This window comes from Anarrhichthys ocellatus, unplaced genomic scaffold, assembly GCF_004355925.1.
Source record: "Anarrhichthys ocellatus isolate YVR2014 unplaced genomic scaffold, GSC_Weel_1.0 scaffold23, whole genome shotgun sequence".
Lineage (NCBI taxonomy): Eukaryota > Metazoa > Chordata > Actinopteri > Perciformes > Anarhichadidae > Anarrhichthys > Anarrhichthys ocellatus.
Window position 1 is genome coordinate 3964 of NW_022280053.1, and position 22709 is coordinate 26672.

Genomic DNA, 22709 nt, shown 5'->3' on the forward strand with positions numbered 1-22709 from the left:
ACACACACACACACACACACACACACACACACACACACACACACACAGCATGATCCCAAAAGAGTAATTAATCATAGAAAAGCTGTCACATGAGACATGAATTCAAAAGCACTTTCTTTCTGATGGATTGTACTTGGCTCATTGCTCAGTCGGAGTTTGTTTACAGAGACAAGATTCCAATATCAATGATTCAGTACAACACAACTAATACTACAGGGGATCAATACCAAGTCCAGGTACTTGTACTTCACTTGAGTATTTCAATACCTTATACTTCTACTCCATTACATTCACAAACATACTTTAAAGCTTCAGTCACTAGTTACTTTGCAGATTCAGATATTAATACAATATATAAATCAACTAATAAACGATGATATATTGTTAAAGCTTAAGCTACCCAGTACTATATGAAGTACTCCAAATATATATACATCAGATGCAACATGAATGCATCTGAGTACTATATATACAGTACATGAAATGTGCCATTGTGTATAATGAGTATTTATACTTTTGGTACTTTGGTATTTTGATGCTGATACTTGTTTTTGTTTTTATAAGTAAGTTTTGTAATGCAGTACTACTTGTAACTGAGTACCTCTACACTGTAGTATTGCTACTTTTACATACGTAGCAGATCTGATACTTCTTCCACCACTGATCAATGCACAATAATGGAACTTCAGGCTAATATTAGTGCAACATGCAACAAGTTCTTTTACTTCTGCATTTGTGCAAATTGACAATTGAAACTGTCCGATTCAGCCACCATCCATCCATCCTCACTCACCTGCCCCAAAACAAAAGATGTCTTCATCAAACAATAATATAAAAGGCTGAAACAAAAATCTAACAAAAACATAATCGATTTATGACGTTCAATGTCCATTTTTAAGTGAAAACTATTTCCCCGGTATATTGGAGTTTTGACCCTTCGCTTAAGCCCCTCCCTAGAACGGCAACTGTCCAATACAATCCATTCTTAGCAACCTAACTAGGCGCAGGAGGCGTGTCCAGCTTTTACGCGGTGTGTTTGGAAACTGAAAGTCGTATTTTTCGTCTTAACGAAGCCAAAATAACGCAAGAAGAGAGACGTGGGAAATGTTTTCCACAGTGTGGAAGATCTTCCTCACCGCTGAGTCCGACAAAGATCAACACAAACTGCTTCCAAGCGCCAAGGTAAGCTGAACACGTCAGCAAACAAAGACGGTTGAATATTGATTATTATTCATTTCCAGTGCATGGATCAAGCCCACGATGTGCGTAATTGCTTTGGCGTGCTTTGAACAGACATTTCATTTCGGGATAATTTAGTTTATATTAGATAATGAAAGTTATAGGGAGTCATAAATAACATTAAACATTATCTTAAAATAAACAAAGCAATAATATATTGACTAAGTTACCCGAACATTGTTGTTCCTGTATGTTTGTAGTAATTTCTCTCTACTTCTCCCTCATGTTTCACAACTATTATTCCAGAAATATGCTGTTATCTCCATTGGAATATCTCTCAGTGATATTGTTGAAAAACGTCATATTGACATGCTGAGTGTGAAGCAACAGTAACAGTACTACATTTAATTATCATAAATAATACTTTATAGTTGCTTTACTTGATCCTAGTTTGTTCCTATCTACGTGTGTCATGGAGAGGAACAAACTAATGCGAGCTTGGACATTAGTGACACACTTTATAACTTATTATAGGAACAGGACACAGAAGTATTGTGTGCAGTGTTAGCAGTGTGGGGAAACACATTAAAACAGACTTCCTGTCTCTCACAGGACACTGAGCAGATCAGACCTCATCATGTGATCAGCACACCTTCTGATACCACTGATCAGCCAACAGAGGGCAGTAAACATCCAGTCTTCACCAAAGACACAGATGACACTAGAAGAGAAATCCAACTGTCCTCGTTCAAGGGGAGACACCTCAGGTAAAGATTTTAACTAATATATATCAACATTAAACTTCCACTGTTGATTACTTACATTAAGGCATTCTTTTTTGTAATACAAGTTTTGTATGAATATGCAAATTAGATATTATCATATCTAATCATAAATTTCCAGATCATAAATCTGAACATTGGATGAAGCTATGTTCAAAAATGTTGTTTCATTTTGTTAAAATATAAGAGTCAGAGGTTTAACAGAAGTTTGTATATTTCTTTGTATCACAGTCTGTATATATAAACATACTGCCAACAGCTAAAAAAAGAGACAAATTCATGTTTTTAGTAATAAAATATTGTATAAATCAGGTAATGATGATATATGAACAGACCCCTCTGTAGAAACCTAGATATAAATAATACAGAGAGGAATGAAAGTGTAGAGTTTGGTGTATGTAAGAGCTGCTGAAGTGGAGATTTCTGGATGAGAGTCTGAGAACAAACTCATTTAGAGAAAACGTGTTTGGTCAAATTAAAGAAGACATGTTATGGAAGCAAAAAAGACCAAAATCTCAAAGCTGACCAGTGAACAATGTTCTCCTGGCGTGTTGAGACGAGGCAGAGCCCAACACTGAGTGCACTGATGATATGCGTACAGTCACACACTGGAGCAGCCCATTCATTCAAATATATGAAGAGACAAAATGCAAAAGGCCCGTGAGATTCCAGAGGCCTCAGGCTGAGGCTTAATGTCAAGTCCAGCCTCAAGCAGAGGAAAGACTGTGAAAGTCACAGAAGTCAAAAATAACTCTTAGTTTGAGGTAGAATATCTGGCCACCGACTCGCTGCCTCGTAAGGTCCTAAAGTATCGACCCTTTGGAGAGATAGAGTACGGCTGTTTGCACATGCGTCAAATAGGATCAGAAGAAGTTGCTTCAGTGCCACAACGATCAGCTGTTTGATTGGACGAGGACGATCGCAAACCATTTTTTGGTTCTGTGTCACCACTTGCCAGACAGGTGTTGGCAATATAAAAGAGGAGTGGAACTCTGCACATCACTAAGAAGCACCGCTCGGTGTCTGAGGAGACGATGACGGGGTGCGAGACTCCTGAGGGAGAGCACACATCCATCGACGCTCCAGCTCCAGTGTCCACCTGCTCTCGCAAATTAAGTGACAAATAAGTCAGTGTTGACGTCTCGTCTCACATGGGGAACCAACAGCGGTCTCCTGGCTGATAGGTCGCTGGGTGTTGGACCTATATCCACCTGATCCCACCATGAGTTTGTGGGATATCTACAAATGATCTTCTTCGTGGGTATAGCTACTAACGCTGGATGAGACCTGCATAAAGTCATCTTTATTTCTGAATTCAGTCAGTGAAGTTCAGACGGGGAGAAATCCTCCGGCGGCTGATTCCACTGATCCTGACAGGGTGAGGGCCACAGCTATGGTGACGCCTTGGACTTGTCTCTGACAAAAAAAAGCTGCACTTTACGTTAACTTCCTCATATTAAGCATTTCAAACCCACTTTATAAACCCTTAATGAATGGTTTATAACACACTATAATGTAGTTGTGATTGGATATAAGGACACGTTACGTGTTTATTATCATGTGTCTGTGTGTATAACATGCATCTCCCCACTAATTCCCCACAAGCGCATACTTTATACTTCAGACTGAACTGTTGCATATCAATATTTTACACATTATACACATTTACACACTGAGGGGACACGAGGAGACATGGAATGATAAATCATCCGTCATGAAGGTAGGCAAGCTTTTTATCCCATAAAGACCGCGAGCAGGGCTTTAAAATGTGAAACAGGAGTTGTGTTTTGTCTCAGAATATTTAATTTATCTCTAAGAAGTTATTTTTTAAATACTACTGTTAGAGGGTAGACATGTATATAAATGTTATAAACACGTTTGACTAACCTCTGAAATCTAACTAAACTGTTGTTTAACATCTGTTAAAACACAATTCTTATAATATTACAGTTTATTTTCTATCTGGTAAATTATACATGCAGTATAAGCTGTGAGGGTAACACTCTTTGCACTGAAATCAAATCCCGTGCTGAGATCTCAAATAACCGTTTCAGCGTCTGATGTGGAGGGTTTTCGTGGGTCACCTTCCTGCACAACACTTCACTATTAGCAGCTGTGAGGGGGGAACTGTTTCATCACCTTAATAAATGGAAACTTCTCAGCTCCGTGGCTGCAAGTGGAAGAAAAAGTTGCAGGAGCACCTGACGGCTAACGTCCCTCGGGTGTTGTCTTTGGGGGCTGAGTGTTATCCTCCACTGTCAGTTATGACACAGTGACGGAGGAGGGACGGTCATGTGTGAGAGCGACCGGCGGACACAAAATGACACAGGATGAAACCTGCCGTTGCTAAAAATAAACCCCCCGACGATGAGAACGTGACGATTTCCAGTCACAAGGTGAGACTGTGAGAGCGGTGACCCGCTGGTCTATACCTTTGATTTATTTTACTGATGGGAAGTGAAACCAGAGGTTGCTTTGGAAGGAAATCAGAAACTATGTTGAGTAAAGTACGCACAACTCAAAGTCAGTGGAATAGATGTGGTCTGGCTGGGAAGCCTTATCTTCTGGAAGTTACCTTAACATATTAATTTGCAGCAATAAACGTGTTTTGGGAGACACACAATATCTTGCAAAATGTTTAGTGACAACATGTTAATTTGGCTTGTGACTGGGAGGTCGTTGGTTCAATCTATTCCAAATGCTTCACATCTGAGCCACTGTCTCCAATTCAGACGAAACCACGACCCAGGACGTGTTGCTGGACCCGCTGGAGGGAAAGGAGGCACGACAGAACCAGGACCAGGACTGAGAGGAGCAGACTGTCGGACCCTGCTGCAGTAAAATGAGAGGTTTTCTAAAGGGACTCTGGTGCTCAGAAACACTACCACTTTAGTCCACAGGGGGCGCCAGAATCAACGTAAAGTAAAAGTTCCTCGTAGTAACTTTAAATATTGAAAAAGTCACAAGGGACTTGTTGCATTAAATGTAATCATTCTAAACCAAAATCACACTCTTTCCCTAACTAGAGTGCTTTTGTTGCTTATGTCATCTCTAGTAAACAGAGAAGGGCAATTTGATACATTTCGTTATTTTTTATGCCAAGTTTTTTGTTCTTAAACAAAGTTTTTCACTTTTTCTTCGACATTCAACTCTCTTAGTTTAACGAACAACAACACTATTAGAAAACTATGCAACTTTTTTCCCGAATACCTAATAAAGTTTGTTTATAGCTGGGTCCTCAGAGGTGAAATGCTACCCCCCCCCCCCACACACACACACACACACACACACACAGACACATTAGTGTGGAGCCTGTGGCCAGGTATATTACACATTGCGTCCTTAAACAATTAGACTGTGTTAGTAGTGTTTCATTGTAAGTATTGCTGGAGTCACTTTCGGGTTGTAGGTGATGCAGACACATGTGTGAAGGGGTCTGATGAACACCCAGGGGGCTCCAGGGTTACACTAGTACATGTGTTGTTTTCCACTCAGCCTTGATTAACTCCTGGAAAAGAAAGACAGAGTAACCATGGGCGTCTCACCTGTGGAATTAATTATCGGCACAAGATAGAGGAAGGCTCACTCCGCTTCCCCTCATTTCCTAATAAACAAGCTGTGCCGCTGCGTCTCTTCGTCACAGTCGTACGGGACTCTAACCAGGTAAGAACACCTCCCCCACAGACGTTCTGCTTCTTACTCTAATAATGTTCTATTAACACCGTGTTTTCATCGTCAGGAAGCTGCAAGTGTTCAACATCCTTCCAGCAGAATGCCGAGCCAGCTCGAGGGTGCGATGGATGCGCTCATAACGGTTTTCTACAACTACTCTGGAAACGATGGAGACAAGCTGAAGCTCAACAAGGGCGAGTTAAAGGAGCTGCTCAACAGTGAGCTCACCGACTTCCTCACGGTACAGTAGACCTTTCATCGTGTATGGTTACGTGGGTAAACGTGTTGTGTATTTAAGGAGAAGTTGCTGCATCATGAAGCAGAGTCGGACCAGTCGGACAGGAAACAGGGCCTCCCTGGTGAAGTCTTAAAGCTCAGCTCACTGGAGCGTCTGCAGGGACACTTCCCAGTAGACTTCAGGCCTTTATGTGCTGAAAGTTAACCTGTAAAAGCTTCATTGACTCACAGCTGATCACCACAGTTCAGTTATTAGCTCGTATTGGTGGCTGGAATATTTGTTAATAACTCTTACTTATTCTAATGAGCACTTTGGTGGCTTTTTCTTAAATTAAATGTATTGTTTCATAAGAAATGACTCCTAAAAACAATAATGACAACAACAATAATAATAAGCTTTATTTATATTGCAACTTTCAAAACATAAAATGCAGCAGGTATTTAAAAACAATAAAATAATACAAATTCCAAAACAATGGATATAAAATAATAAAAGAAGTTGATGGTGGTAAAAGCTATTTTAATATATAAAAAACATAAAATATTGAGTTTGATAAATAGAAAATAGATGCTGTTAGAAAAAGGTGGAATTAATTAAGGGCAAGTTTTAAGCTTTTTTCGGGGGGAAACAACAGAAGTTGCTTGTCTGGAGGGAGTTTGTTCATTAAAATGAAACAAAATGGCAATTCAGTCAGATGGCTAGGAGGACTTTCTTCATCTTGTTTGAAATGCAGCTTTGTTTTAATTTGTGTCATACATGTCACAGCAGGCAGTAAGATAATAATCATCATTTATCCATAAGGCTCTTAATAAAGCCCCGGATGTCCTGGGTGTTGGTTCACCAAAGTGTGACCTTAACATCTCCCTCATTCCCTCAATGGATCTATTATGACCAATACTACGGTAATCCACTCATCAAGGGTCCTCGGATGATGCTTTCATGTTCCTGACTCACTTGAAAGTACCTCGTTTCATGTTGTAAAGAGACGAACATGCCGGAGGGAATTGTTTTCTCATTGATTGCTATCCTGCTGTCAGAGTGTAAACTGCTGCTGGCTCTCACATCACGGCACTGTGTGAAATAGGAGAAGGAGAGGGTCATTTAAAGATAAGCCCCGGCCCCTGAGTCCGTGTGATAGCGGCCGATGATTGAGACCGTTAACAAAACGTCCGAGGCCCCAGAGTCAGACCTCTGATGCTTTCACATATATATATATATATATATATCTTCTTGTCCTCCCTCATGCGGATGGGAAGCCTCAGGTGCTCACGCATCATCATCATCATCATCAGCCCATATCGCCTCCAAATATAGACGCTCCCATGATGTCATCGCATCCCCTCGAGCTGCAGTCACCTCTGAGAATAAACGCAGCGACGCATTCGCCCTCAGTTTCCTCCGACAGAAAACACCGACACTTGGAAGGCTTGATAGATTACTGTGTCTGTGTATACATAGTGCACTGAAAAAAATGTTATGTTGAATTTACTTAATTTTTTTTAAGTAAGTGGTTGCACGAAATAAATTTATCTAAATCCAGATATATTTTTTAAGTTGACTTTACTTAATTTATATTCATAATTTTACCTAAACTATTTTGAGTAAAATATTTTTTACTCTATTTTGCCATTTAACTGTGAAACAGGACTTTGCTGGAGAGGAGAAAGTACGGAAGTCAAATTTGGAGAGTAGAGTTTGTTTTGAGTTCCTGGTGGGGAATTGTTTTCTGATAGAAATGCAGGATTGAGTTCAGCAGTTTGTCTTTTCATTTCTCAGAATAAAATGGAGATAAAACTTCAGCAGCGCCGAGGTTCTATTTTCCTAATATAGTCAATCCCATCTGAGTCTGCCTTTAGACTGGATTTGAATTTCAACCTTCGCTAAAAATGTTGTCTTTGATGAGCGTCCCGACGTAAAGATCAGCGCTGCCTCGGAGGTTAGGGGGTGTTAGGGGAGGTTAGGGGTGTAAAAGGAAAGCCATGTCTCGCCTTTCAATCCTGGAGGAAATGAGCAAAAGCCATAAATGTCGTGTGTGATCAGCTGCAGCTCACGGCTCATTGAGCAGCAACATCACTCTGCTCTCCACCGGACACGAGCAGCAGCTTCTGCCCTGAGTCAATACGGAGCTCCAACAACTCATCCTACATGGACACACTGATATTCCCTATAAGATGACGGAAATCTAGTGTTAACAGTGTTTTTGATTGCTTGAACGGTGTCAATACTATTGGCCAACAAGTCCAAGATATACAGGACAATCGTTAAGATGTATTCTTGTTTATTGGTCTAAACTTCTCCTTATATTTTCCTGTTTTTCAGTCTCAGAAGGATCCGATGCTGGTGGAGAAAATCATGAACGACCTGGACTCGAACAAAGACAACGAGGTGGACTTCAATGAGTTCGTTGTGTTGGTGGCCGCCCTGACTGTCGCCTGCAACGACTTCTTCCAAGAGCAGAAGAAGAAAACCAAGTAGATGTCTGTAGAAAACCGTCTGCGGACCAATCGTTTAATAAATGCCACCACATTAAAGAAACCATACAGTCAATATCCCATTAGTTGAATCATTTGTAACACAATACTGTTAAACAATGACTTTGTGATCTCACAAACTGTTTTTTCAGACCCAAATTAGTAAGTTTTATATTAGAGTGATGTTTGTAATCGTGTTTGGAGCTGTGTTTTATCCCAAACCTGGGTGCATTACAGTAAAAACTATTCTTCGTCTATACAGTAGATTCTACAGTAGGTTCAGGTCATTACTGATTCATTGAGAGGCTTAACCTTTAAAAACACGCCTTAAATCTCTCGTCATCATGTATTTTTTTGTCCCTCCTCTGATGTAAAAGTCTTTGGAGATGCAGTCTCAGCCGGATGCTGCATTTAGTAGGAAACATTTCTCGCTGTCAGTCAGTGTTCCCAGAGGAGCAACACTTTTATTTCCCCCTCATGTTGGAGCAAAGAGTCCCAGGATCACAGTGATGAGAGATCTTCTGTACGATGTCTGTAACATGTAATGTTTGAGATGTATGTTGTGTGAAAATGTTTCTTTTTTCCTGAGATATTTAGAATTTTGACCCGCCGATATGGTTTTAAACAATAGTTGCCTTTGAGTGTTTGAATATGAGAACTTCTATGGCAAAACAATATTATTGGTGGACCTGCTTACAACTACAAAGACAGCTGAAATGTGACACGTCAACTCGTTTTTTGATTTTGTTTGTGCAAGCGGACACAAGCTAAAAACAAGAATTTTAGTGTATTTTTACACTCGCACCTTCTCATGTAAAACCTTAATCTAAAAGTAAGTGAACGATAGCTGTCCAGTTAATGTAGACGAGTAAAAGTTCATTATTTCCCTCCGAAATGGAAATGCTCTAATAAAGTTATAGTGTGTGAGAGAGTGTTCTGTCATTCAGCTTCCGGCGTCTTCACTTTGCTTTGTGAAACGACCGCGTGCCATCATGTCTCAATGACACGAGGCAAGTCCCAGTGCGACGGACCACCTGGGTCCAGCAGCCAATCACGTGGACGCGTCTTCGCCTCCAGCAGAAGTGCTGACGTCGTCACCTTGGGGAGGACGCACATGTCAACTCAAGCGGGCTTTTTTTTTTCTGAGGGTTTTCCTCTGTACTTCTCTAAATACTCGACCAGACGGTTCATTTGCGACGACATTCTCTCCGCTGTGACGTTGGAGGAAAATTACTGAAACAAAAATACAGTGCGGTGCTTTTATGCGCGCAGATGGTGCTGGCACAAAAACGAAAACCTCGCCATTACAATGCAATTGGTCTGTGATTGGCTGTAATGGAGCAGGATAATCACCCCCCCCCCCCCCCCCCCCCGCGGGAAGGGGCCATGCAGTAATTATGTATTTTGTTCCCATTCTACAAAAGGTTGCAATCAATCACAAGTGTCATTTGATTATTTTTTTTCAATGTGGATATTTATATTCTCACACTCCACAGGCACCATTTAAAGTGAGTGTCTCCTCATTTCCTGTGACTGAACGTCATGGTCAGGAGCCGGAGACTTTTCCCACCGATCGTAAAGTACGAGTCGTGTGTCGTGATCTGATAGCTGTGTGTGTGTGTGTGTGTGTGTGTGTGTGTGTGTGTGTGTGTGTGTCAGTGTCATCGTGATGTGTTGTGAGTGTGGAGGTGGGAATTACTGGCAATTAAGAGATGCTGACACCTGAAACGAACATGCAACTAAGTTCCCAGCATGATGGGAGATGCATTGTTCATTATAGATTCTTTATGGATATATCAGAAATGAATTATATTAAATGCTCTTTTAATTGCTGTAAAAAGCAAAGTCAGAAGATCCTTTATGACGCTGGAAGCAGGAGACCAGAAGCTCTAATTACCAGAGAAGAAAAAAGAGAAAAGTGGTTAAAATATAGAAAAGAGACGTGACAACAAAAAGAAAAGATGAGGTTCATGTGTCATTGACACGTCAGAGAAAAGGAGGCTGGGATATCAAGAGGGATGATGGAAAGAAAGGCTCGGGAGGAAAAGATAAAGTCTTAAGAAATGATTATGATTTTGCATCTAAAACATGCCACAAACACAACATACGTTCCCAGAAACAACACACATAGTTGTTGATAACATCAGGAAATCAATTAGAAAGAATTGCCCAATAAGAAAAGAGTGATGGAGGAAGAAAAGAGGGACAAGACCAAAGAAATCTTTCCTATTGTGATTAACAGACATGGAGGTATATTTGTGTATAATGTGTTTCAGGCATAGAACAGTTTCTCCTCATTTCTGTAGCTGCTACCTGCGACGAATGTCTTTAGAAATATGCCTCGAGCCCTTATCTCCCACATGCTGTCCCTTCTACAGTTCCGTCACTCTGTGCGTCACTGTTTGTGTCATAAGTCCCCATTAGGACTGACCTGTGTGTGTGTGTGTAAACTGAGTGAACATTGAATGTGATATGGTCCTCATGGATGTGATCATTTTGCAGAACAAAGGTTAGACAGCTGCAGGCCTTAACGAGGGACGTTAAAGTTGTTTCGAACAGAACAACAATATAAAATGAATTCAATTATAAAGACGGACAAGATGAAACATGATGAAAGCTTATAACATGAACACCATGCAAGAAAATCAGAAATAAATACAATCCAATCAGAGGCATACACATGACAGAAAAGGAGCAATTAGGAGGAGAGCTCAGCGCTCGATGTTTTGAAATTAAAGATCGATTTAAATCTTGATTAAACACGGATGACGAGAGCAGATTTGTGCCACGTAGAAAATAAAGATTTGTAGCTTTAAATAAACTACCAGACCAGAGAGGGGTGTTAGTAGTAAACACTGTTACCTCTGTTTGCACTGTTAGCACCGTTGGCTACATTGTTGCCAGGTTGAGAGTCGAAACAATCGAAATGCTCTCAATCTCGTATGCACCTTCAACAAATAAGAATTACATTTCTTAATTATCTTATTTTATTTTGCCTCTCCTGCATTTTATTCATGTATTGTAAAAAAAGAAGACGGATGTGTGAAGGTAGAAGATGAATGACACAACAACACAGGAAGAGTCAGGCTTCAGGTCTTCCTCACAGTTTCAGGCGGCAACACGAAGAAGAAGAAAGGCAACGCCATGAATTGTCATTATGTGTCCGAACACCTTTAGCGCTGCTGATTACAGCTGCAGATGGAGGATGATCCTGTTATGAAGCGATTTTCCACGGATGCTTGCTTTGTCCCGGAAAGCTGTGCGGTCATCCCTCCGGGGTCCTGAAGCTCGTGTTGGCCAACGGACAGCCTGATCTGTCTCCCACACTGGAAAAGAACAACACGCTATGGTGGGCTTTATCTGTGATTCATACCAGACGTATGTTTGCTGCTGCACAGGAAGAGAAATTAGAAAATAAATTGAATTAATGAATTTTATTGAACAATGACTCACAACTTCTTACAAACTATATAATAAGGATTTTTAATGCAGCATTTTAAATGTTTACATTGTTTCATCTGACCTTGTTGTGCACTGTATTTTATAGATGACGGGTTAGTTACAGATAACACATGGTAAGTAATGAATAATTGTGTCAGATCTAACCTAATCCATTCCAGAGAACCAGAAAACATAAAGACCCTCACAGAAAAGAAAATACCAAACATATTACAATCCATCCTCAGGACATAAATGCCTGCACAAAATGTAATGGCAATCCATCAAGGACCTAAACTAAAGTTCTCAACCTCGCGTTGGCGCTAAAGGAAAAGGAAATCACCGTTAAGATCCATCCTCTGGGGACCATGACTGTCTGTACAAAAACTTTAGCAATCTATTCACTAGTTGACATGACACTTCACTTAAAGAAATGATTAGAAATGTATCTGCAAAAATAAAAAAAACACCAATCAGTGAGTAAATATATCAAAGTATATTTGCAAAAGAAGATTCAAATGATAAAATAAATAATATTCCCTTTCAAAACCTAAAAAACAGACCTATTGAGAATAACTTTTATAAAATATGAACGCACAAAGAAGAATAGTCTCATGAGGATAAAAGTGTGATGTTTCATAGGGCACAGCAAAAATATTGAGTGTCTGTTTCCGCTTTCAGCCCCAGCTGAGTGATTGACGAAGTATTGATATTTCTGTCTCTCAGAAAGGCCAAATTCAAATGTCACGCTTCATTTTCTCAACCTGTAGAGTAACAGAGGAGTTCAAACAAAACCGTCATCATCATCCCAATCAACCCGTCAGACCAAAACACACTTCCTTAGAGCAGCATCTCTGTTGTTCTGCAGTATAAAAGAAGGTGGACGAGGGAACAGGCCTCTACAGGCAGGCAGCTTCCTCTGGGTCTGAAAAGTGAAGTCAAAGCTTCATGTCTTAAAGCTGCATTCTCTCTAGTGTCCACCAGGGGGCGACTCCTCTGGTTGTATAGAAGTCTATGAGAAAATGACTCTACTTCTCTCTTGATTTATTACCTCAGTAAACATTGTAAACATGAGTTTATGGTCTCAATCTCTAGTTTCAAGTCTTCTTCAATACAGCATGATGTTCATTTAGTACATTATGATCTATTTAGATTTGAAATATAGACATTTTAACCCAAATCATGATCTTTCCCTAAACACGTTGTTTTTGTGCCCAAACCTTAACCACAGCGTTGTCGCATCATAAAACTGATTTTGAATGGCACTGATTTGTACAAACAAATGATGTCGTCCTGCCGTTAATCAGATCAGAAAACATTATTTTGTCTCTTCATTTGGAGGACTTCTTTGTTTTTAAAGGTTCATTTAGAACTGACACATTGTCGCTTGTGGTCTTTTCATAAGATTTAATCACAGCTGCTTTGTACCCACACCTTCATTTCCTGTAATATTCAAATATACATTAGTGAAAGCCCACTAGAGATGCTTACCACCACACACACACACACACACAGACTGATTTCTGCTGGAAAGACGTGGGTCGTCATCACGCGCTCGTTCATCACCAGCTGCGGCTGCAGGTGTGTGTCAATGATAAAACACCTGCAGGCCTTTTATCACCGCTCGCTCCGCTGGTTTGCACCATTCAAGCCATCATTTTGTGAGATATCGCCTGCTGTTCTCTCTGCAGTGACAGTGAGAGGCGTCACCAAAGATAGTGGCATCATCCCACATCTCAAGCGGTGATGAAGAGGCACGCTCTGAAAGGCTGGTCGTTTACAAAAGCCTGCAGGTTCTTGCTGAAATATACTGAAATCTCAACTGTGGATGGAAGTATATTTGTACATTATAGTATGAAGTCAGCTGTTCATGTTTCCATCTTTACACAACCAAGACAGTTTTCAGCCACACTTGTTAGTACTGCGGCACAGCGAGGCTTTGAGCAAAATGCTAACGTCAGCATGCTAACATGCTCATTATGACGATGCTAACATGCTGCTGCTGGTGATTTAGCTTGTTAGCATGCTAACTTTTGTTAATTAGCACGAAACGCAAAGTGCAGCTGAGGCTGATGGGAAAGTGCTTCGTTTTGAAAGATGTTTGGTGATAAACCAAAGTATTAAGACACATGTGGCCAAAGGTAGTCACGATGGGCCCCAGTGCACCCTATGGAGCGCACACACACACACACACACACACACACTATAGCATCACTTCGTCAAATAATCAAATAGAGACATGACATGGACAATATCAACATACATATTACCCAGCAATCATTATTGCATATCTGTATGTGACAAAAATACGAAAGACAATAAGAAGTTATTTTTTAAATTAATTTAATTGTTTTTATAGTTTATTTCATTTTCATAGTTTATGTAAAATAAGCATATGATTTGTTAACACTATTGTCACTCCTACTCCGCCTGCAGCGTCTATTTTTACGGTCCTGATTGGACAAATTAAAACTGTTGGTTGTGTGAGTGGAAAAGCCGGGGAACCAGTAGGATCCATCCTCTGGGAACCATGAACATCTATACAAAATGTCCATGGCAATCCAATAACTGACCAACCAACACTGCCATCCCTACAGCCATTACTGTGGCTAAAATAATGGATAATTCCATTTTATCCATTTAATTCACAGGAATGATTTGAAAGACACCCAGCAGAGAAACAGGCATACTGACTAATCCATCACAGATGGACTGACCGTCATAAAAACAGTGGCTTTTTCACTCAAATGTTTCAAATTGACCACATAATGTGAAAGTTTATGTACTTTAGTGCACTCCTGAACAAACAGAAGCAGTCCAGTCTGGAAAGGAGGAGCAGCAAATACCTCCCGTATGTGTCTCTCCACCGAAACTAATGAATTGAAAGTAATTTATTGGAGCAGTGCACCGAACAGACAGGGATACTTGCAGGACTTTCCTTTGAGCACAACAAGCCTGAAGTGAAACTGATTTATCTAAATATAAATGTAAAGGAAATGTATAGAATAATGTGTGTTTATCTGACAAAAGGTTTGTTCTTCTTCTGGTGTCCCAGTACTACAAGGGACTGTGATGTCGTTGTCAGTGCAAATCACAAACAGGAAACACAGTTGAGTGCTGTGTCATGCGGTATAATTTTATTACAAAAAGGTTTTATACAAATTCAACTGCATAATGTCAATGAACACTTGTATTTATTGTATTGATCTATTGCCCTCGATGGCAGGATGTGACTCAGCACATCATGCAGCAAAATAAACCAGCGTTTATTTTCAGGAATGTTGATCATGAACTCATACGTAATATAATAACAATATCATAAGTCTTGATAAGTACACAAACTTTACACAAAGCAAAAACAATAGCAGTTCCACCAAACACAAAAGGACACTTCATTACGCTTTATTTAGCAACAACCAGAATGAGAAACAGAATTAAAAACAAGTTGAAAGTCTGTAATATAATATCACTGCATCTGTATGTATCTTATTTTTATCAGAGGGACCGACCGGGTGGATCTCTTGTTTCTTTTTTAATGAAATAATTGAGGAAAAAACAAAATGTTTGCAGTCAAACGGTACATTTGTCTCGTCGTGATCCTGCTGGGATCAGTTATTGAAGCAGAAGTCCTCCACGTTGTTGAGTTTGATCGTCTGCAGCTCCTGGCTGTCCAGTAGCCTGTAGCTGAAAGACACTCGGCTGACGAACTTCCCGCTGGACACCATCCTCACCACGGTGTTATCGCAGCCGATCTTCATGTGGGCTGCAGAGGATGGGGGGGGGGGATATTTATTATTGAGGCTCAGTTCAGCTGGTTTGATGAGGTGGAAAGGGAGGAGATCAGTGTGTACTCACTGGGTCCGGTGAAGGAGATGCAGAGGTCTGTGATGGGCAGCAGCTTCGACGTGTCGATGCCGCTTCCTCCCAGCAACTGCACAAAATCCCCTGATTCTGCACAGCCAGGCATGGACCTCTGTGGAAACCAACACAAGGCTTCATAACCAGCCCAGTGTCATGGCAGGTTGGGAAATAGTCACGAAATGCAATCTAATGGTTTTGTGTACGGGGTTGATCGTTCTTTTCGTGTCACGTGTCAATAATGCCGATGGAAAGTCAATTAGGAGCTTTATTTGTGGTGGACACACAAATGAAATGCATCCGTGTGACTAAAGCAACAGTCAGAGCAAGTCACGTACTTTATAGTATCCAAAAGGACGAGTATTGGTGGGCGAGACTGGAAGTGGACGAGTGCAACAAACAGGACTAACAACCAGAAGAGTTTGACACCGCCTGGTTTCATGGTTGTGGTTTTCTTCATGTCGTTGGAACATTGGAAGAAGTGTGACGGAGCAGCTGGATTGTCGTTGTGCGCACGCTTTTAGTTTTCTTATTTTAATGTTATTTATAACGTTAAACCTGCATTAACTAATTGTTTGGTCACTTGGGGGCAGCAGGAATTCGCCGTAAACACAACACTGGCTCTTTATCAGCTTTTAAGTTGATATGCTGAACTTGTATGCGAACAGTCTGTGTAAAAGTCAAATATTCCACTGGTGAGAGCAGTGAGACTGAACCAGTGAAGTTCTGGGTCCTAAAACCAAAACAAGCTGAGAGACGCTAAAATGAGGGGAACTGCAGAGTTTTGATGTCACATCGTCATTTGATTGCCATTGTTAAAATACAAAATATAGATTTTGCAGCTGTTTTGACATACAATGAGGACTTGCTGCTCTGTTTACTTCTGTACTTCTTAAGCGTAAATAGCATCAAAAGTTCAACATGAACTTGTAATTTAAAAGACAAAACATGAACTTGTAATTTAAGACATAATATCAGCAAGCAGGCAAATCAGGTGGAATGATAGTAGCATAAGAACTGCACACAACGTTTAGGTTTTAAAGAGCAAATCACAGAAGTTGCCATGCAGAAATGACTTTAAACCAAAAGTGGGTAATCATCAAATACCGACACTTAGTCAGTGGCCCTCGGTGTCTGACATCGACGCACAGAGGCACCCTTTAGTGTCTGTATGAGACAAACCCGGCTTTCAACTAACTCCAATGTAAACACACGTCATTATCAGACGGTCAGAGCAACTGACGTATGATAAAATGTGAAACAGTCGATATCAGGTGGCTGAGAGTGGAGGATGGACGGATCAAATAAACGCAAGATTTTCACCCAGGAGACCGCTGTTCATGTCCTGAGTTAAACCAAATAACACTGACTTTTTTACCATAGTTTTGATACGTATCTTACGGAGCCTAAAGCCAGTGACGTAACAAGCATAGTCATTTTACATTAGAAAAATAATCTTTTGCTAAACCGAACCAAGTACTTTTGGTGCATAAAGCTTACCAAGTACTTTTGTTGCATAAGTAAACCTAAAAATGTAGTAAACCCACGCTGGAACGTCCAAAACTGGCACTAGAGTGGAAACTAGAGTTCATAGTTTGAAGCACAGGGCCGCTGACCAACCCTCGATATTTCACGAGTTCGGAGTAAGAAAGTGTGTTTAATTTTCTGGCTGCTTTGCACACCCTGATCAAATGTCAAATCATCTCTTTTGTACTGAAGTAGTGGCAGAACTTTGAGAAAAAAATGAGGCGAGGAGACGCAGAGAGAGCACGGAGGAAACAGTGAAGTGAATATCGTACATAAATCAGTCTTCTATGTATCTGCTCACCTTGGGAAGTTTGTTGTAGTGTCCCAGGCTGAACTCGGAGACGTCGATCTCCACTGGATAAATGATGGAGAAGCTGCAGTTCCTGTGCTGCTGTGGGTTCACCATTGTGTAACTGCCCTCTGGTGACTGGGAGATGACATTACAGGCTGCAAGGAGACAGGAGATGGAGGAAAAGAAAAAAGGAGGGACGTCACGAAGATTCCCTGGATGGATTCTCAAGGTGAAGCAATTTACACAGAGAAGCACACATTGTTTAATGCACATGACAGCAACAAAATGTAAAGGTGCTTTAATTATGAGCGCTTGGTCCGTCAGAGCATGGAACAAAACTCAAATTGTGGCTTAAGTGCTCATTTTATTCTTAATTACTCGATATAGCTTCAAAGGTATCAATCTGAAACACATACAAAGGTTGCTCTTGACAGAATTCAAGTCTGGTGATTTTGGTTTAATAGAGAAATCAACAAGTTTTGGGTTCAATGTGTCTGTTTTTTGTCTTGTCCTCTCATGTTACTGCAGGACAGGGTCTTCCATGTGCTCCTGGTCCTGGTCCAGAAACACAGTGGTGGCAAACTGTCCCCTGTTGGTGCAGTTGATGACCAAACCTCCCCGCTATAGGCTTCTGTTCTCCCCACAGACGTATTTATGAATGTGACACGGTCTCACTCACGGAAAGGATTGATGTGTTTCCTGACTGTCAGGGTGAAGCTGCTGCCGGCGTTGTGGATGCGGAAGAAGACCATGGCCACGTTCTGAGAGGAGCGCACGCTTCTCCTCAGCGACCCCGAGTCACAGTAATCCACGTAGCGCTCGTACTGAGGCAGCGGGTGATCCTGGGAGCTGGGGAACTTCTCTCCTTTCATCACCCAGCCGTCAAACACCTTCATGGGACACAACAACGGCTACAGTCACGGAAGATTCATGCAGGTTTTCTTTGTTTATTTGAATCAAAAGATGAATGTGCAGTGGTTGAACTCTGTGGGGAACACATTGAAGTTACTGCTGGAGGTTTAGACCACCATGATAAGTTCGGAGCACACTATGGAGGTGGTGCTTTTATAGGTTAAGCATGTACCTTTATGTACATCCTTTATGTTAAAGGAGCTTTCTGTCTAATCAGGAAGCGTTTTTAAGCTCAAGCAAGTTACATGACAAGTTACGTGACCCCATTTTGAAGGCATGAAAACAATCACAGGCTGTACAGTACCTAAACAAACACAAGGTCACATTCCATCACCAGTGATTACTGAATATATACATAATTATAGACATAAGGAGCTGTTTCTATGCAACAGGAGTTAAAGATGAGGAGAAACTCTGCAGGCAAAAACATACTTTTTCATGCACTGATCAATTTTAAGATTTTCCTTCTTTTTTTCAGACTAGTGGAAAGAAAACATGCAAAATACACAATTAGGTGTTGATTTTACTACTTTGTCTATTTACATCTGTAGATTTCTCTTTAAAATTAGTTTTTTCTCCACTTCCGTAGCTCTTAACTTTCCAGTTTCATTCCTCTATTCTGAAGGTTTTTATGGGTTTGTTCAGATATCATTCAGCCTGATTAATACAACATTTTATCACTAAAAACATGAAGAGAATGTATGTTTTTTAATGGCTGTTGAGAGTATTTTCTGATTTATGAAGTGATAAAAAAAGAGATATCCAATATTCCCTGTGTAAAAACCTTTGACTCTAACATGTTAACAACATGGAAACAAGTATTTTGAACCTGCTCATTCAATGTTCACTTTTATGTTCTGGAGGTTTATGCAAATTATGTAGAAAACATAATGCCTGATTTGCATATTTAAACATAACATTCAGGTGATATCTATGAGTTCAAATGTTTTCCATCCCCTCACATGTGAGGAAGAAGATGATGCGTTTGTGGAGTTACCGTGATGAAGTCTCCTCCGCTGCAGTCGATGTCCACGTTGTCGTAATCCACACTGATCAGCTCGTTGGGCTCCGCCATGAAGAAAGCAGCGCAGCTGAGCTGAGGACGCTCCGCTGTGAAGGTGAACTGACCCTCCACCGCGACCATGTCCAGACAACCTGAGACGCACAGCGGTGTGTTTACACACCTTTCATACTCACAACCACCGGAAAACAGCACGCAGGAGACGGGTTTATGTATTTAATTTTATTTTATTGTGCCTTTTTCTTTCGTTTCTTTGCTACTCAAGTTTTTATTTTATTTTATTCTATTTTATATGCAAATAAAACAAGTTGAAACTGAAAACTGAACCAGAGAGAGAGGGAGAGCATTCCTGTTCAAATTGACAGATTGTATTTATGTTAATTTATTCAAAAGTAAATAAAGGTGTCTCTTTTCCTCGCTTTCATAAGCAAATAAAATATGACTTACGTAAAGGTCGGCGGTACATTAATTCCTCAGGTGTCTCTCTCTTGAGTTCCGAGTTGAAAAATGAAAATAATTCATCTTTGGAGATCTCGTTGTTCTGCAGAAGAAGAAGAAGAAGAGTGTACAAAGTTGACCTCACATGTGCATCTTTTAAGTGAATAATAAGAAAGTTGAAGTGCTCACCTCGATGTATCTGGAGTCTCCCTTCAGGACGGACAGACACAGCACCAGGAAGAAGAGCTGCTCTCGGAAAGTGCGCTCCATAACGCGCATCTCTGGTCTGCAAAGGCGCACCTGAGCGGAGAAAGTGTGAGTCGCTCTGAGACCGGCGCTGCTTCTTATAGGAGCGAGCTCGTGACTAGAGCACGAGAGGGGGAGAGGGGAGGTACGACGTTTTTTTTTTGATCATCTAACGTTGCATTTTGACCAGTCAGAACAGAACCTTTATTATTATTATGGGATATTGGCTCAACTAAACATTTGAACTGTAGCAGAGTAAATATAATTGCTGTTGTGGGAAAGATGAAAGAAGGTAAAATACATCAGCTTCATGATCAGTGACTTTGTGGAGAACGAGAGCTTGATTCACTAGAGTCCAGATGTTCTCAGTAAGAAGCTGAAAGGTGAGTTTATGTTTGCTTTGTAAAACAGTATATAACATTTAATATTAGAACATCAGACTGAAATGAGCTGCAGACAAACAAACAAAACAATTCATAATAATAAATAAAGTTTTGTGTTGTGTAGTTTTTTTTTCTTCTTATGACTCTATATTGACATTCGTATTAAGTTTACGTGAAGGTTTGGTTCAAAGTTCGATCAGCGGTTTTCAGTGAAATGATCTTGTTTGAATGTGATTTATGATAAATACTTTATTTTAAGATGTTTGTCTTCTTTGTTTCAGGACAGCGTGTTCGACTATTCATGTAACTGAGGACCAAACTGATTTTCTAAAGCGGATGGCAAAGATTTTGGGATGCTGCTCATCATTTATATACAAGAGGTCGAGGTGAGGAGTAGCTTTTCTATCACTGATGATGAAGAACTTCGAGTTCTCCATCCAAACTCTGATTGTTAGCTCAAATATGACAACGGACAGTGAGGATATCATCGGTGTGTTGGATGTAAATTTAGATGTTTCCGTGACACGTGGGCCAACTCTATCTGCTGATGAAGCTCCAGTGATGTGACTGAAAACACCAGAACCGCTGCTAAATGGATCTATCGGTGAGATTGGTGTTCAGGAACTAAAGAAAAGAGAAATAAGATCATGTGATCAAAGGATTTCCTCTCAGTATCATGACATTAGGTTCCTCTCCATCATGGGGCCACAAACAAACATCATTTTTCATGCACTGGTCACTTTTGAGATGTTGGTCCATTTAGCTACTTCTTCTTTCAGACTATTGGAAAGAAAACATCCAAAATACACATTTCGGTATTTATTTTACTGCTTTGCATATTTGCGTCTGTGGTGCAGGAATGAGTCCTAAATGAACAAAGTATGAAAACAATCAGCAGAAGTAAAAAGCTAACGTTAGGCTATAAAGGAACTCCACCACGGTCACATGACTTCACATCTCCACCACTAAGCTTAAAGGACTAGTGTAGTGAGGACGTTTAGTCGTCTCATTTAGACTCTTGGAACATGAAGATGAAGATGAGCAAGAGGAAGAGGAGGAGTAGATGGAGGATTGTGTGTTCGACTGTCTGATAGTAGAACTGGATGATGAGTTTAAATTCCCACGACAGCGTCGTCTAGCTGGTGTAACAATCACACCAGCAGAACATTCACTGAAGCTTCACGCCCGCCCTGTGTGTGATGCCGTCCTGACAAACCCCCCCGGAGCCTTCAGCGCTGTGGTCTTTCAGGGAGGGTGAGAAAAACTCCAGCGAAACCTTGTTGGACGCCAAAAAATAAGCAGTTTCTGAAAGATGGACCCTTGCTTTTTGTATCCATGACCCTAAACAATCTACACGCCAAATCATACATGTAATCAGTTGTTAATTATAAACTGGACAGCATTCATTTTTGTTGTGTTTCTGCACATCTGCAGCATCTGTAAAGCATCATTTACTTGTTTATCAGCATGAAAACAACTTAACGGTGGAACTAAACGCCCTTACAATGAAGTTCTTGGTTGCTGAAAAGTTTTAAGTCACATTCACATATTTCGTCAAGGACACCGAGAACTCGTCCACCTGTCTGAGCTCAGTCCCTGCAGGTCTGCAGGTGCCTCGGGCTGCTGAAAAAGGTCAATCCATTCAAATGCAGAAGAATTGGGCGTCGATGTAATCGACACTCTTGGGTGGCGAATTGGAGGCAAACAACATGCTGGTGTCTGCAAGATAAGCTGCGGTTGTATAAATATTTTTGTACAACCTGGAGGCGAATAGAAATGACTTGAGACAATATAACTTCATAAGACGATGTCGCAAAAGTATCAATGTCAAATTCTAAACTCATTTTCAGTTTCCTCCTTATATTGGTACTGTGTACATTTGAACCACACATCTCACTGCAACATGTAAACATGTATCCAACTGTCACTGCTCTGCGTACTCTTTTGCTGCATGCATTCCTGCCACATCCACTCACCCAAAAAGCTATGCCGACCCTTTGAATTCACCCGAGACAATGAGGTCAGAGCCTAAACCACAAAACATCGACACATATTCTGTATTCACATATAAGCTATTTCTAGCCCAGTATCACGGCAGGTCGTGAAATAGAAATCACAAAATGCAATCTATATGTTTCGTGTGCGGGGTCAGAGCAAGTGACGTAGTTCTTAATATCCAAAAGACGACTATTGGTGGTTGGGAGAGGAGCTGGACCACAGCGTTGTGGTTTTGTTGCCTGAACCTAACTGTT

The 22709-nt window shown here is 40.7% G+C and overlaps 2 protein-coding genes across 2 annotated transcripts; one reads left to right on the forward strand and one right to left on the reverse strand.

The window, feature by feature from the left end:
• Nucleotides 1-4865: 4865 nt before the first annotated feature.
• On the forward strand, nt 4866-9221 carry s100z (S100 calcium binding protein Z). Its single transcript, XM_031860154.1, has 3 exons — nt 4866-5624; nt 5701-5874; nt 8191-9221. The coding sequence occupies exons 2-3, from the start codon at nt 5734-5736 to the stop codon at nt 8344-8346; spliced, it is 297 nt and encodes a 98-aa protein (XP_031716014.1). The 5' UTR covers nt 4866-5624; nt 5701-5733; the 3' UTR covers nt 8347-9221.
• Nucleotides 9222-14903: 5682 nt separating this feature from the next.
• Nucleotides 14904-20127, reverse strand: crhbp (corticotropin releasing hormone binding protein). Its single transcript, XM_031860248.1, has 7 exons — nt 20018-20127; nt 19838-19931; nt 19367-19524; nt 18137-18347; nt 17467-17612; nt 15636-15753; nt 14904-15543 (listed from the first exon to the last, which is right to left on the reverse strand). The coding sequence occupies exons 1-7, from the start codon at nt 20105-20107 to the stop codon at nt 15389-15391; spliced, it is 972 nt and encodes a 323-aa protein (XP_031716108.1). The 5' UTR covers nt 20108-20127; the 3' UTR covers nt 14904-15388.
• Nucleotides 20128-22709: the final 2582 nt, after the last annotated feature.

Bases quoted from the DNA above. Each gene is read 5' to 3' on its own strand.
- crhbp (XM_031860248.1), bottom strand. From the start codon at position 20,107: ATGCGCGTTATGGAGCGCACTTTCCGAGAGCAGCTCTTCTTCCTGGTG. The intron at 18,348-19,366 runs GTAACTCCACAA...TGTCCCATGAAG, and splicing joins GCGGAGGAGACTTCATCACG to GTGTTTGACGGCTGGGTGAT. The intron at 15,754-17,466 runs GTGAGCAGATAC...TGGTTTCCACAG, and splicing joins ACTACAACAAACTTCCCAAG to AGGTCCATGCCTGGCTGTGC.
- s100z (XM_031860154.1), top strand. From the start codon at position 5,734: ATGCCGAGCCAGCTCGAGGGTGCGATGGATGCGCTCATAACGGTTTTC. The intron at 5,875-8,190 runs GTACAGTAGACC...CCTGTTTTTCAG, and splicing joins AGCTCACCGACTTCCTCACG to TCTCAGAAGGATCCGATGCT.